The sequence below is a fragment of the Malaclemys terrapin genome, chromosome 2 (genome assembly GCF_027887155.1).
Source record: "Malaclemys terrapin pileata isolate rMalTer1 chromosome 2, rMalTer1.hap1, whole genome shotgun sequence".
Classification (NCBI taxonomy): Eukaryota; Metazoa; Chordata; order Testudines; family Emydidae; genus Malaclemys; species Malaclemys terrapin.
Window position 1 is genome coordinate 365,593 of NC_071506.1, and position 13,801 is coordinate 379,393.

General features: G+C 46.5%; 1 protein-coding gene across 19 annotated transcripts in view; it reads right to left on the minus strand.

The window, feature by feature from the left end:
- Nucleotides 1-594: 594 nt before the first annotated feature.
- SCRIB (scribble planar cell polarity protein) overlaps nt 595-13,801 on the minus strand; it is a 210,410-nt gene continuing 197,203 nt past the window's right edge. For 16 of the 19 annotated variants that reach the window (XM_054017244.1, XM_054017243.1, XM_054017258.1 and 13 more), the window contains 2 exons: nt 13,082-13,133; nt 595-2,722 (listed from right to left, as the gene is read on the minus strand). In XM_054017244.1, coding sequence (XP_053873219.1) covers nt 2,562-2,722; nt 13,082-13,133 — 213 coding nt within the window. In that variant the 3' untranslated portion in view covers nt 595-2,561. Of the gene's footprint in view, nt 2,723-12,896; nt 12,932-13,081; nt 13,134-13,801 lie in introns of all 19 variants that reach the window. The other 3 variants (XM_054017251.1, XM_054017247.1, XM_054017248.1) reach the window with 2 other exon arrangements.

A 13,801-nucleotide genomic window follows, 5' to 3' on the forward strand; every position in this document is an offset into this window, starting at 1 on the left:
GCAGGTGACATGCACAACTTGATATGTGATGGGGGGAACAGGAAGGAGTTCAAGGAATATAAGAGACGCAAGGAGCTCAATCTATGTAGTTTAACAAAGAACAGTTAAAAGATAATTTGATTTGGTCTACAACTATGTACATGGGGAACAAGTATTCAATAATGGGCTCTTCAATCTGGCAGAGAAAGGTCTAACCCCATCCAATGGGTGGCTGTTGAAACTAAATAAATTCAGGCTGGAAATAAGGCGTAATTTTCTAACAATGAGCATAATTAACCACTGGAACAGTTTACCCAGTTGTTGTGGTGACCACTCCATCTCAGGCAATTTTTAAATCAAGACTGGATGTTTTTCTAAAAAATATGCTCTGGGAATTAGTTTGGGGCCATTCGCTGACTAGCCATGAAATCTCTGAAAGAAGTCTCAAGATGGGAGAGACCATAGCAGGGCAGATGTGATGGACGTTGAGGCAGAGATGCTGGAAGACTTGGTGCTCTCTAGATTTGAAAGTAGCAGCAGTGAATAGAGAGAGGCCCTTCTTCTGCTGCCCACTGGCCTGGGGAAAGAGCTTCATCCACAGACAGACACAGGCTCTAAAATGTAAAGTAAACTTTATTCTCCTTGAACCACAAAATAGATTTCTTTGGTTGTACAAATTTCACTAGTTACAGTCTTGATGAGCTAATTTTTCCTCTGCATCTCTCAGGAGAGGAGAGAGATCAGAGCCTGGCACCCAGGTACCGCAAAAGGAAAGGAAAATCACAAGTTAGTCACCAAAACCAATTCATGATTGTTTCCAGAAATTGCTTTTGTTAAAAAGCAAATACTAAAATGAGGTTTTAAAAAGGAAAAGCTCAAATTGCTGATGATGGCAGCAGCCATGGCTGCAGTTTGATAGATTATTGGATTTCCCCCTGTCCAAGCCCTGTAAAATTAAACATATCAATTCAGTGAAAATGAGCCATGTGATTTGGTGTGATGAGAGGAGATTCTCAACTAAAAGAAACCGCATCCAGTCATTTAGTAAATGTACAAGCAGAAGTGCCCTCCACTCCCTAGTCACATCCTGGCACTGGGAGGATTAAGGGCCAACTCTGGGCTTACTGCTGGCGGCATCAGCAAATAAGAGAGCACCGATTTGTTAGAGGGAGTGGAAAGATCACTCAGACCATTGCCAAGCCCAAGCTCAGATGCCTTGCTTTGATTTGGGGCGTGTGTGGATAAGGGCTGCTTAACTCGCGGAGGGCAGTAAGAACAAGAGAAACACTAATTTCACTGGTAGACATAGGCCCCTAGTCACTGGCCCAGATCCTTGGGTTCACTTGGTACTGAGGCTGACAGAGCCTTTGTTCCAGGCAGGAAGCCAGCAATAACGTCCTTGGTGCATGTGTAAAGAATCTCTTGTCTGCCCTAATCTGTAGGTAAAGCGTCAGGACGCCACCAAGTTGTCAGAGAGAGACTGTAGGGTGTGTAGTTAGTGCGCGGCATATCTCGTTATCCGTTATCTCCCTGCATGGTGCTCACTTTGTCTGTGCTCCAACCTCCCTTAAAACTCACATTTTACTTCAGTGGTCATGGGCAACACAGAGAGCCACCACCTTCTGCTGCCACCACCATCACTCTCTGTGTACCATCATCATCCTGCACCCTGACCCCAGCCAATCCATATCCCACCTTACTCCCTGCACCCTATACTATAACCTTACCCCCACTGTCTCCTTATTTGTACCGCCTACTGCTGTGTCACCACATTCTAATCCCCAACTAGTCTGTCCCTACTGCTGTCACATGCACACACTGCTATAGCCTTGCACTCCCATCTGCTCTAGTTCATCCAGCTCATGTATGCTACTCTCACACAGGACAGTCAGCACCTGTTCCCCACATGTCCCCCTCCCCATGTAGTGTGTTTGCCTAGAATGGACCTCAGCCTATGCTACAGGAATTACATGTGCATCTGGGGGGGCAGAGCTGTTGCCAGAGGAACAGCGTCACAACAAGCCAGATGACTATTGGCCTGGTGGTGGAGTGGAATGGGGACAATGCATTCTAGAGATGTCACAGATCCCTGCCTCTGCACGGACATGACACTCCATGGTTGGGGGGGAGCTGGCTTTTGACAAATCAGTGGGATTTAGAAGGGAGTAAAGGGCTGGCCCTTCTGCTAAGTCATATCAGAACAAAGCCCCCATAGTAGCCACTGAAAAACCCAAGAGGAGGGAATAACAGGTGCAGCGTCACACACCCACACATGCGCGCACACACACACACATACTATTTACAGACTAACAAACTTCTGCTGCCCACTGCCCTGCCCCCCCTCCCCTGTCAGACATCTACAAGTCCAGCACTGTCCTGTTTTGTTCAGCACATGCCCCAGTGCACTGTGGGTAGTGAGAGAAAAAGGAGGTTCACAGCCTAAAGGAAGTTAGTTAACCACAACGCCTCCTGGGTGCGCAGTTCCCAGCCAATGCCAAGGAGGCAGCTGTGGGACCCAGTCCAGTGCTGTCTGTGGAGTGCAGGAAGGTGAAGAGCCCTGTGCTGGGCTGTCCTGTTGCCCTCTATGTGGGGACAGCAGCCTCCAGACTGCGACGGCTGTGCCGGAGTTTGCGCTTGCTGCTGTACAGAGCCATTTCTTCAAGTGCTGATGTGGTGGGTGTTGAGGAATCGTGAGTTACTAACAGCTCCTCTTCCTCTGCAGGCCCACCCTGCTCCTGGGGAACTGAGCAGACAGACAGACAGGAATCAGGCAGGAGACAGACAGTATTTTCCACAGAGCAGCATGCCGCTGAGATACAGAGCGATCACTTTGTGAACAGAGACACTAGATTTATGGTTTAGTATGACAATCTATAACCCACTAACAACCCCCTTCCCTCGCTCCCTCCCTTCCTCCCTATGACTGGAGGGATGTTAACGGGGCACTTCACCTTGAACAGTCAGTCCCTTGAAATACTGACTTGTGCTAAACAAGCTGTTCCACCTTATATCTAGTTGTGACACTCTGAGTACCTGCAGAAGAGCTCTGTGTAATCTTGACAGCTTGTTTCTCTCACCATCACAAGTTGGTCCAATAAAAAAACATTACCTCCCCCGCCTTGTCTCTCTAAGACCCTTCCAGGCAAGCAGTTGGTAAACTGAAAAAAAAAATCCCATTTTGGTTCTCTTGAAATGGAATTTTTCTGAATTTCTGTCCCATGAAAAATTTCAATTTTTTTATTTTGTCCTGAATAAGCATTACTCTCCCCCCCTGAAACCTCACAGCTAGCTACGCCCTGTGGTCTCCCAGACTCATTCCCGCCCTCCAGTCAAACCAGAACAAATTAATTGGATGCCAAAGAAAAGACATTTCATTTCCACCTGCTGCTACAACCCATTCTGCCATGACCAAGGGCAGAAGGGTTTGGGAGAGCAGCAGGTGTCACCATCACTGGACTGGACTTACAGATCAGTAACTAGCTCTGAGGTATTTGTCACCACGTTACCTCGGTGCAGGCCCTCGTGGGTCATGCCTAGTGCTTTTCCCACACGAGTGCAGCATTGTTTGAGCTGTAATGTCCCTAGCACTGTAGGATGTAGCTGCATGTTCTCTATAATCAGGACACTGTCCCACATCATTTTAAATGCTCCAGGATGGGATTCCCACGCCTTCCCTGGGGAAGATTCCCCAGACTGAGAGCTCTTAGTTCGGAATAATTAACAAAATCATAGAGCTTGGTGGTGATGGTGGACTTCAGCTACCTAGACAGCTGTTGGGAAAATAACACAGCCGGGCACCGATTATCCACCAAATTCTTGGAATGCAATGGAGACAACTTTATATTACCGAAGGTGGAGAAAGCGATTGGGGAGAGGCTGTTCTGGATTTGATTCTGGCAAACAGGGAAGAACTAGTTGAGAATTCGAAGGTGGAAGGCTGTTTGAGTGAAAGTGATCATGATATGACAGAGTTCATGATTCTAAGGAATGGTAGGAGGAAGCTAGAATTCAGGATGTGACAGACTGTCTGCTGGGACTGATCAAGCCCTCGAACTGCTACTCCTTCCCACATGGGCACCAATGATACTGCCAAGAATGACCTTGAGCGGCTCACTACAGACTACATGGCTCTGGGAAGGATAAAGGAGTTGGAGGCACAAGTCGTGTTCTCATCCATCCTCCATGTTGAAGGAAAAGGCCCAGGTAGGGAACATTGAATTGTGGAAGTAAATGTGTGGTTACACAGGTGGTGTTGGAGAGGGGGCTTTGGAGTCTTCGACAATGGGATATTGTTCCAGAAAGAAGGATTGCTAGGAAGAATCATAGAAGATTAGGGTTGGAAGAGACTGCTACTTTGCCTCAGTCCCCACAGATGAGGTCAGCTCCCAGACTGCTGCACTGGGCAGCACAGTATGGGGAGGAGGTGAGCAGCCCTCAGTGGTGAAAGAACAGGTTAAGGACTATGTAGAAAAGCTGGACATGCACAAGTCCATGGGGCCGGATCTAATGCATCTGAGGGTGTTGGCTGATGTGATTGCAGAAACATTGGCCATTATCTTTGAAAACTTGTGGTGATCGGGAGAGGTCCCAGATGATTGGAAAAAGGCAAATAGAGTGCCCATCTTTAATAAAGGGAAGACGGAGAATCTGGGGAACTACAGACTGGTCAGCTTCACCTCAGTCCCTGGAAAAATCATGGAGCAGGTCCTCAAGGAATCCATTTTGAAGCACTTGGAGGAGAGGAAGGTGATCAGGAACAGTCAACATGGATTCACCAAGGGCAAGTCATGCCTGACCAACCTGATTGCCTTCTATGAGATAACTGGCTCTGTGGATATGGGGAAAGTGGTGGACATGATATATCTTGACTTTAGCAAAGCTTTTGATACAGTCTCCCACAGTATTCTTGCCAGCAAGTTAAAAGAGTATGGATTGGATGAATGGACTATAAGGTGGATAGAAAGCAGGCTATATCATTGGGCTCAATGGGTAGTGATCAACGGTTCCATGTCTAGTTGGCAGCCAGTATCAAGTGGAATGCCCCAAGGGGTTGGTCCTGGAGCTGGTTTTGTTCAACATCTTCATTAATGATTGGATGATGGAATGGAATGCACCCTCAGCAAATTCACAGATGACACTAAGCTAGCGGGAGAGGTAGATATGCTGGAGGGTAGGAATAGGGTCCAGAGTGATCTAGACAAATTGGAGGATTGGGTCAAAAGAAATCTGATGAGCTTCAACAAGGGCAAGTGCAGAGTCCTGCACTTAGGACAGAAGAACCCCATGCATTGCTACAGACTGGGGACCAACTGGCTAAGCGGCAGTTCTGCAGAAAAGGACCTGGCCATTACAATGGACAAGAAGTTGGATATCAGTCAACAGTGTGTTCTTGTTGCCAAGAAAGCTAATGGCATATTGGGCTGCATTAGTAGGAGCATTGCCAGTAGATTGAGGGAAGTGATTATTCCCCTCTATTTGGCACTGGTGAGGTCACATCTGGAGTACGGGTCCAGTTTTGGGCCCCCCACTACAGAAGGGATGTGAACAAATCGGGGAGAGTCCAGTGGAGGGCAACGAAAATGATTAGGGGGCTGGGGCACATGACTTATGAGGAGAGGCTGAGGGAACTGGGCTTATTTAGTCTGCAGAAGAGAAGAGTGAGGGGGGATTTGATAGCAGCCTTCAACTACCTGAAGGGGGGTTCCAAAGAGGATGGAGCTAGGCTGTTCTCAGTGGCGGCAGATGACAGAACAAGGAGCAATGGTCTCAAGTTGCAGTGGGGGAGGTCTAGGTTGGATATTAGGAAACACTATTTCACTAGGAGGGTGGTGAAGCACTGGAATAGGTTACCTAGGGAGGTGATGAAATCTCCATCCTTAGAGGTTTTTAAGGCCCAGCTTGACAAAGCCCTGGCTGGGATGATTTAGTTGGGAATTGGTCCTGCTTTGAGCAGGGGGTTGGACTAGATGACCTCCTGAAGTCTTGTCCAACTCGAATTTTCTATGATTCTATGGACAATGGACTGCAAGAAGGAAGACTTTAGCAAACTCAGAGAATTGGTAGGTAAGATCCTGTGGGAAACAAATCTAAGGGAAAAAAGAGTTCAGGAAAGTAGGTATTTTTTTTAAAGAGACATTATTAAGGGCACAAGAGAAAACTATCCCAATGCAAAGGAAAGATAGGAAGTATGGTAAAAGATCAAGAGGTCTTCAGTGACCTGAAACTTATAAATAAGTCATACAACAAGTGGAAAGTAGGTCAAATTACAAAGGATGAATATTAAAAAACCAACACAAGCATGTAAGGACAAAATCAGAAAGGCCAGGGCACAAAATGAGTTTAAACTAGCAAGGAAAATAAAAGGTAACAGGAAAACGTTTTACAAATACATTAGAAGCAAGAGGAAGACCAAGGACAGGGTAGGCCCATTACCCACTGAGGAGGGAAAGATGATGATAGAAAACGCAGCAATAGTCAAAGTGTTAGATGTCTTCTTTGTTTCAGTTGTAACCAAAAAGATTAGCAGTGATTGGAGGATTAACATAGTGAACATCAGTGTAAATGGGATAGGATCAGGTCAGATGTCTTCAAGTTGGCAGAACCTGACAAAATACAGCCTAGAATACTTAAGGAACTGGCTGAAGAGGTCTCTGAGCCATTAGTGACTAGGGTTACGATTCTCTTTGAGAACTCATAGAGGATGGGAAAAATCCCAGAGAAGCGGAAGAGGGCAAATATAGAACCTATCTATAAAAAGGGGAATAACGACAACTCAGGGAATTACAGACCAGCCAGCTTAACTTCAGCACCTGGAAAAATAATGGAGCAAATATGTATGTTGAATCCAGACACCAACTCCAAACTGCCCAGGTTAATAAGACTATCCTTGCTCTGAAACCCCTGGCATATCTGAGGAGCTCCCAGTTAATTTTGTCCGTTCTGACCTCCTGGAGATGGACAAAGAGTTTATTAAAGATGCCAGGGTAAATGGCAGGATGTGCCAAGTGTGTAAAGACACAGGAGCCCAGATCACACTTGTCAGGAAGGATATGATTAAGGAATCTGATATGCTCCCAGGGAGAGGGTAACGCTCCTTGCCTTGGGGAAATCTGAATTCAGAGTGCCTTTGGTTCACGGAGTAGGAAGGTTGAAGGTGGGTGTTCTCCATAATATACCTGGGGATGTATTGGTGGGGAATTATATTATTTCACTGCATAGGGCTATTAATATTGTGACCCAGAGCAAGAGAGAGGATGTTCCTGGGCTTCCAAATGTAAATCTGCAGAGGGGGAGGCAGCTAAAGGGGGAGGGGAGACCGCTGTACCTTTAGCAGCAGAGAGTGATGATACGTCCACAGGGGAGGGAGGCCAAGGAGTCAGCCCTCAGTGCAAGCAAAAGCTAAGGGGAGTTTGCTGCTGAATCAAGTGCAGACAACTCATTGGGAAAACATTCTAATAGTGCCCAAGGTAAAGAGAGCAGGGGAAGGTTTAGGGAGGAGGGCAGAATATACAGGGAAGCCCCAGTGGGGAAAAATAGGTGCCACCCTACAGAGAGCTAATAGTACTCACAAAGCATCATGTGGAGCTACTGCTGCTAGCCTACCAATGCCAGTTTGCCATTTACCTAGGAACAAAGAGTTATGAGAGGCTAAGAAAAAACTTTTACTGGCCAAATATCCAGAATCAAGTAAAGGAGTACTACAAAACTTGCGACTTACGTCAAAAGCGGGAAAAGGCCACAGGTCTCTATACAGCTCCACCACATCCTTTATCAGTGATTAAAGAAGGGTTTTATAAGGTCAGCCTGAATCTCATAAGGCCATTATCCAGGCCATGCCAAAAGGGGAAAAGATTTATATTAGTGGTGGATTTTGCTGCCAGATATCTGGAAGTGGTCGCTCTGTCAAACGTGGAAACTGGAACAGTTGCAGATGCACTGTTTACCATATTTAGCAGGATGAGTTTTCCAAAAGAGATCTTATCAGATCTTGGTTCAAATGTCATGTTCCACCTATTTTGAGAGTAATGGAGGATGTGTGGGGCAAAACAATTGAGATCTGCCCCATATCACCCAAAAACTGTTTAGTCATGGGACCTTAAAGTCTATGTTAAAAATGTATGAGAACAGGAGGGCAAGTGACTTGGATGTAATGTTGCCCTATTTGTTATGGTCTCACCAGGAGGTGCCCCAACAGTCATGGGGTTCATCCCACTTGACCTGCTTTATGGGAGAAAAGTCAGGGGCCCTCTGGATCTTATCAAAGATTCTTGGGAGTGTGGCCCTGAAGCAGAAGGAGAATAGATGGCTGAGTTTGTGAAAAAGTTTAGAGAGGATTTCCTTGGGTGTGCACAGATGAGTCTCTCTCACTCTGTAAGCTTGTGGTCACTCCAGACACCTTAGGTAACCCTGAAGTGTGTCACAAAGTGATGGTTTTCTGCACAATATTCTTTTTCTGAGATCTGGCTCTTCCCATTTGTCAACATCATAGATCTTAGTTTTCAGCCTCCTAGCATTGACAAAGGTGGATTTACGGAGAATAACTGACAAGGTAAACCAGGAAAGCAGAAAATTCAGACTGAAGATCAGCACAGAGAAGACAAAAATTATGGTAATTGGAAGACTAGAGAAAGAGGTAAAGATCAAAATTGGAGACAACTGGAACAAGTAGAAAAATGAGTGTAGCTTGGAGGACTAGTATAGAAGAATAGGAATTGTGAAGATGACATAAAAAGAAGAACTGGATTAGCTATACTGCATTCAGAAAACTGCAAGACCAGGAAGACTTAAAGACATTTAGATAAAAATGAAAATAATATATATAAGACAACTGTCATGTCGATACTACTGTAGGGGTGAGAATGTTGGAGTGGCAGGAAAGCCAATGAATGTAAGATATTGATTGCAGAGATTAACAGGCTGAGGGGAATAACTGAGAGTGTCAAGACTGCAGAAAATAAAAAATGGAGTGATAAGAAAATGGCTAGGGCAAGAAATAAGCCTGTTACAGAAGATTCAAGAAAGATGACTATTGTGATTTGGACATATGTCGAGAAGGGACCCAGAAAGGATACCAGAATTGGTGATACATACCAGAGTGCAAGGAACTAGAAATAGAAGAAGACCGCAGATGCATTGGATAGACTTGGTGAAGAATGACATGGAACAAAAAGGTTTAAAGATGAACAAAGCTGTGGAGATGGTACAAGACCAAAAGTGGTGGAAAGATTTCACTCAGACCCATTGTTGCTGCTGAGTTGATGGATGGAGAAAAATTGTCTATCCTTAGCTGGAGAGAAGCCAAAGAGGCCCTGCCTAAGAGGTTACGTCTCTTGGGGTCCTTATCTTTGGAAATGACTGAATTTTTCAGCCTATTTGGATTTTTCTTCAACTACCGAACTCACTAAGGACCACGGGCATGGATGGGAGTAAAAATTCTTAAACCCTTTCCGAGGGATTTGATACCTCTTCATAGCTACAATATTTGAGAGAACTGAGGAGGCTAGACTCTTCCAAAGGTCTTTCAAAGACTTTGTGAATCTATGAGTGAATGATCAATGTCCCTTTATGGATTAGCATTGCCAATTGCAGGGGAAAGTCAGATGGAGAATATTGAAAAGTTTGTGAGCTTTCTCCTATATAATGGGTAGCTCAACATCATACAAGATGACCTGGATGACCTTGTAAACTGGAATAATAGAAATGGGATGAAATTTAATAGTGCAAAGTCATGCATTTAGGGACTAACAACAAGAATTTTTGCTATAAACTGGGGCCGTATCAGTTGGAAGTGACAGAGGAGAAGAAAAATCTGGGTGTTTTGGTTGATCACAGAATGACTATGAACCAGCAGTGTGATGCAGCTGTGAAAAAGGCTAATGCAGTCCTAGGATGCATCAGCTGAGGTATTTCCAGTAGAGACGGGGAAGTGTTAGTACCATTATACAAGGCACTGGTGAGATCTCATCTGGAACACTGTGCAGTTCTGGTCTCCCACGTTTAAGAAAGATAAATTGAAACTGGAACAGGTGCAGAGAAAGGCTACTAGGATGATCTGAAGAATGGAAAACCTGTCTTATGAGAGGAGACTCAAAGAGCTTGACCTGTTTAGCCTAAACAAAAGAAGGCTGAGGGGAGATATAGTTGCTCTCCATAAATTTATCAGAGAGATAAATATCAAGGAGGGAGAGGAGTTATGTAAGTTAAGTGCCAACGTGGACATAAGAACAAATGGATATAAACTGGCCATCAACAAGTTTAGGCTTGAAATTAGATGAAGGTTTCTAACCATCAGAGAAGTGAAGTTCTGGAACAGCCTTCCAAGGGGAACAATGGGGACAAAAACCTAACTGGCTTCAAGACTGAGCTTGATACGTTTATGGAGGGAGTTGTATGATGAGACTGCTTATCATAGCATGTAGTCGATCTGCGACTGCTAGCAGCAAATATCCCCAACGGTCAGAGACAGGACACTAGCTGGGGAGGGCTGTGAGTTATTACAGAGAATTCTTTCCCAGGTGTCTGGCTGTGGGTCTTGCCCACATGCTCCAGGTTTAACTGATCACCATATTTGGGGTCAGGAATTTCCTCCCAGGCCAGATTGACTGAGACACCTTCCTCTGCATGGGTCACTTGCAGGTTTGAACTAGTGTAAATGGTGAATTCTCTGTAACTTGGAAGTCTTTAAATCACAGATTTGAGGCCTTCAGTAACTCAGCCAGAGGTTAAGGGTCTATTTCAGGAGTGCGGGGGTGAGATTCTGTGGCCTGCAATGTGCAGGAGGTCAGACTAGATGATCATGATGGTCCCCTCTGACCTTAAAGTCTATGAGTCTATGAATCTAATCAGTCTGATATACTTCACAGCAGACCTAGCCTGGAACTCATCTGAGGCAGGAATTGGGCTGTGTGTCACTGCTTTGTCCAGTGACGATAACGCCTTTCGAAGACATGGGAGGGGAAGGGTTAGGAAGCTCTTGAGGCTCTCAGAGTAATATCCTCTTCCCTGTCTGGCTCTCTATCTTCATCCTCCTCCTGTTCTGGTTCTTGCTGTCTATGGAGAGCCATATCACTGGGCAGACAAGGGACAGACCTAGTTAATGAATTAGATCTGGTTTTTTTTTAAGAAGACCAGGAAGGTGAACAAGGTCTAGAGGGCTTAGAAGGAGGATCCCAAACCACCCAATAAGGCCCAGGTGGAAACTGACGGGTTAAGATTATGGAGGAGATGGAGCTCACGTAGAAGACTAAGAGAGCTCATGGAGAAGAAGGTATAATGAGAGGGAGAGATTTAGGAGGGGTTCTCTGTGATCAGGGAGTGGAGAATGGGAGGGTGATGTAGGTCTAGCCAACAGGCAAGGAACTGGTGATGGTTCCCTGCTTAATTCAGGGAAAAAGGAATGGCCAGGAGACAAGAACTGCTCATGCTCTACAGGTGGTGTTGAGCTCTCTGAGCAAGGGTGAGAGGTTGTTGGTAACAGTATCAGGTATTGTGGCACCTGACATATTGGGACTGCAGTTGGTATGGAGGGCTCAACATGTGGATTACATCTGCCAGAACTGTCAAGGACTCCACTCTGTGTGCCAATTCTGGGACTGACACCTTTCAACCAGGAGAGTTAATTGGTACCAGGCTTCAGTGCTGGGGTGGATTTCATTTTCCTCAGATCTGACAGTTGAAAGACTCAGTCATTTTAGACTTTTCAGCATGATTAAGCCTAAGGCCTGACAATTTCGGATAGACAATGCTTATGGCTCTTCTGTGGTCTTTGACCTATCAAGTTCTGGGTAGGAGGGTCAGTGCCAAGAATCTCCCCGGGAATGTCCAATCTGCCCTTCCTCGAGGTGGAAGTAGTACCAGGCTTCAGTGCCAGGCTCCCTACTGGTGCCAAACTTGTCTTAAGGAAGGACCAATGTCAACAGAGGGGGCTGTGGGCACTTAGTCATGGGAATCTTAAGGCTAGTCTACGCTAGAGGCGCTACAGCAGTCCAGCTGCACCAGTGCAGTTGTGCTGCTGTCACGTGTCTGATGAAGCTCCCATTGGCATAATAAATCCATCTCTGGGAGAGGTAGCGCTGTCCACACTGGTGCTTAGGTCGGTGTAACGTATCTCTCTCGGGGGGGCGTCTTATTCACACCTCTGAGCGACGTAAGTTATACCGATGTAAGTGACAATGTAGACCTGGCCTTAGGAGTCGAATCCCTAATTACAGGACACTGACTGAAGGGGACCTGTGAGGAGAGAGTGCCTTTTTTGAGTCAGAGGGACTTCCTTTGGGATCCAGTGCTCCTCTAATGGATCACATCAGGAGGAAGTGCTGTAGTTGGCTATCCCAGGAAAAACGAGTCCTGGGGGAGAAGGGCTAATCCAATGAGCACTGGTCCGGGACATGGCTGTCTCCCAGACTGAAGAGATACCAACTGTGCTCAATCATGGGGAGTAAGTGCATCGCATGGTGGACAGGCCTTAAAGCTCTAATACTCTGAGTCCACCACTGGCGAGAGGCACCAAAAAGGCAAAAGTGAGGAAGACAGAATTTTTTTTGGTGAAAATGAAATGAAAAAAACCATGCAGGGTGCATGCTGGACAATGCTGGCCAGAGACTCTGAGCCCGTGTGCACGTCGTACATGCACACGCACACAGACTCGAAGAACCCTGGTTCTCAAGTATTCAAATGCTTTCAAGCCCTGCAACCCACCACATACCTCCCATTCCCTGCTGCAGGCAGCCAGGTTCTCCACTCCCATCTAGGATAGTCCCACTGGGGCATGCACACCGCACACCAACGTCAGCTGCAGGAGGCCGGACCCTCCCACCCTTTGCCCCAGGACAGAGGCCAGGAACAAACGGAGGCATGCTCACTACACACTACTCCCAGCAAATCAGTCATCATCCAGCCACAATGCAGAAAAATCCTACCCACAATTCAGTGCTGCTGGATTGGAGGGTTCAGTCTAGAATGGGACAGAAACAGGCGATTGCTTCAGGCAGCACAATAAACCGGATTCGTCAGTGCTCTGTGGACTCCCCAGTACTGTGGCTAGGAGGGTTGATGTGGGGAGGTGGGGGCTGTATGGCTCCCTATTGCTTGGTCAGTAACTTACCTGTGCTATTTGTGTCATCCACGTATCTGAGATTGCCAACTGCTTCGGGTGACTGGAAGAGAAAAGAGCAAAGGGCAGTGAGCATCAGGCACCAATTATTCTCCTCAGTTGCCTGCCCCAGCACCAGGGATGTGGCTGACTGCTAGACAGAGCCTTTCGCCAAGGCTCTGTGGCAGAGGGGCTGAAGCAAAGGATTCTGAGTGAAAGAGCAAATGACCCCATGTTAATGCTCAGTGCCAGAGCCATAGGCTGGATTCAGGGGAGGAAGGTAGTGTGCCCAGCAGGGTATCCCCTTGCTGCCCTAGTTGGATTAAGAGAGAGTGAGAGAAATAGGTAGGGCAAGAGAGGTAAGGAGGACAGAAGATGGGGAGGACAGCAAGAGCAATGGGAATCCACGGCCTCTCTGAAGGCCCTGGACTCTCGCCCACAGCCTGCAGCATCTGTCAGACTGACTTCCTCCGCAGCAGAGTCCATTCTCTTTTGGTGCAGTAAACTCTTTCCCTTAGATGAGGCAGGAAGCATAGACAGCCCAGCATACAGCAGCCAGCCTGGGGAAGGGTTGGTAGCTGGCAACTGTGAAACTCCAGTGCTCCTACTAGTTTTTAGAGGCCTCGGTAAACGGAAACACATTTCAGCAAATGGAATTCTCTGCACGAGATCCTCTTGGCAGCCCCCTGCCTTGGGATTCAGGCCATGGTGAGACTCAGAACAGTTTAAAAG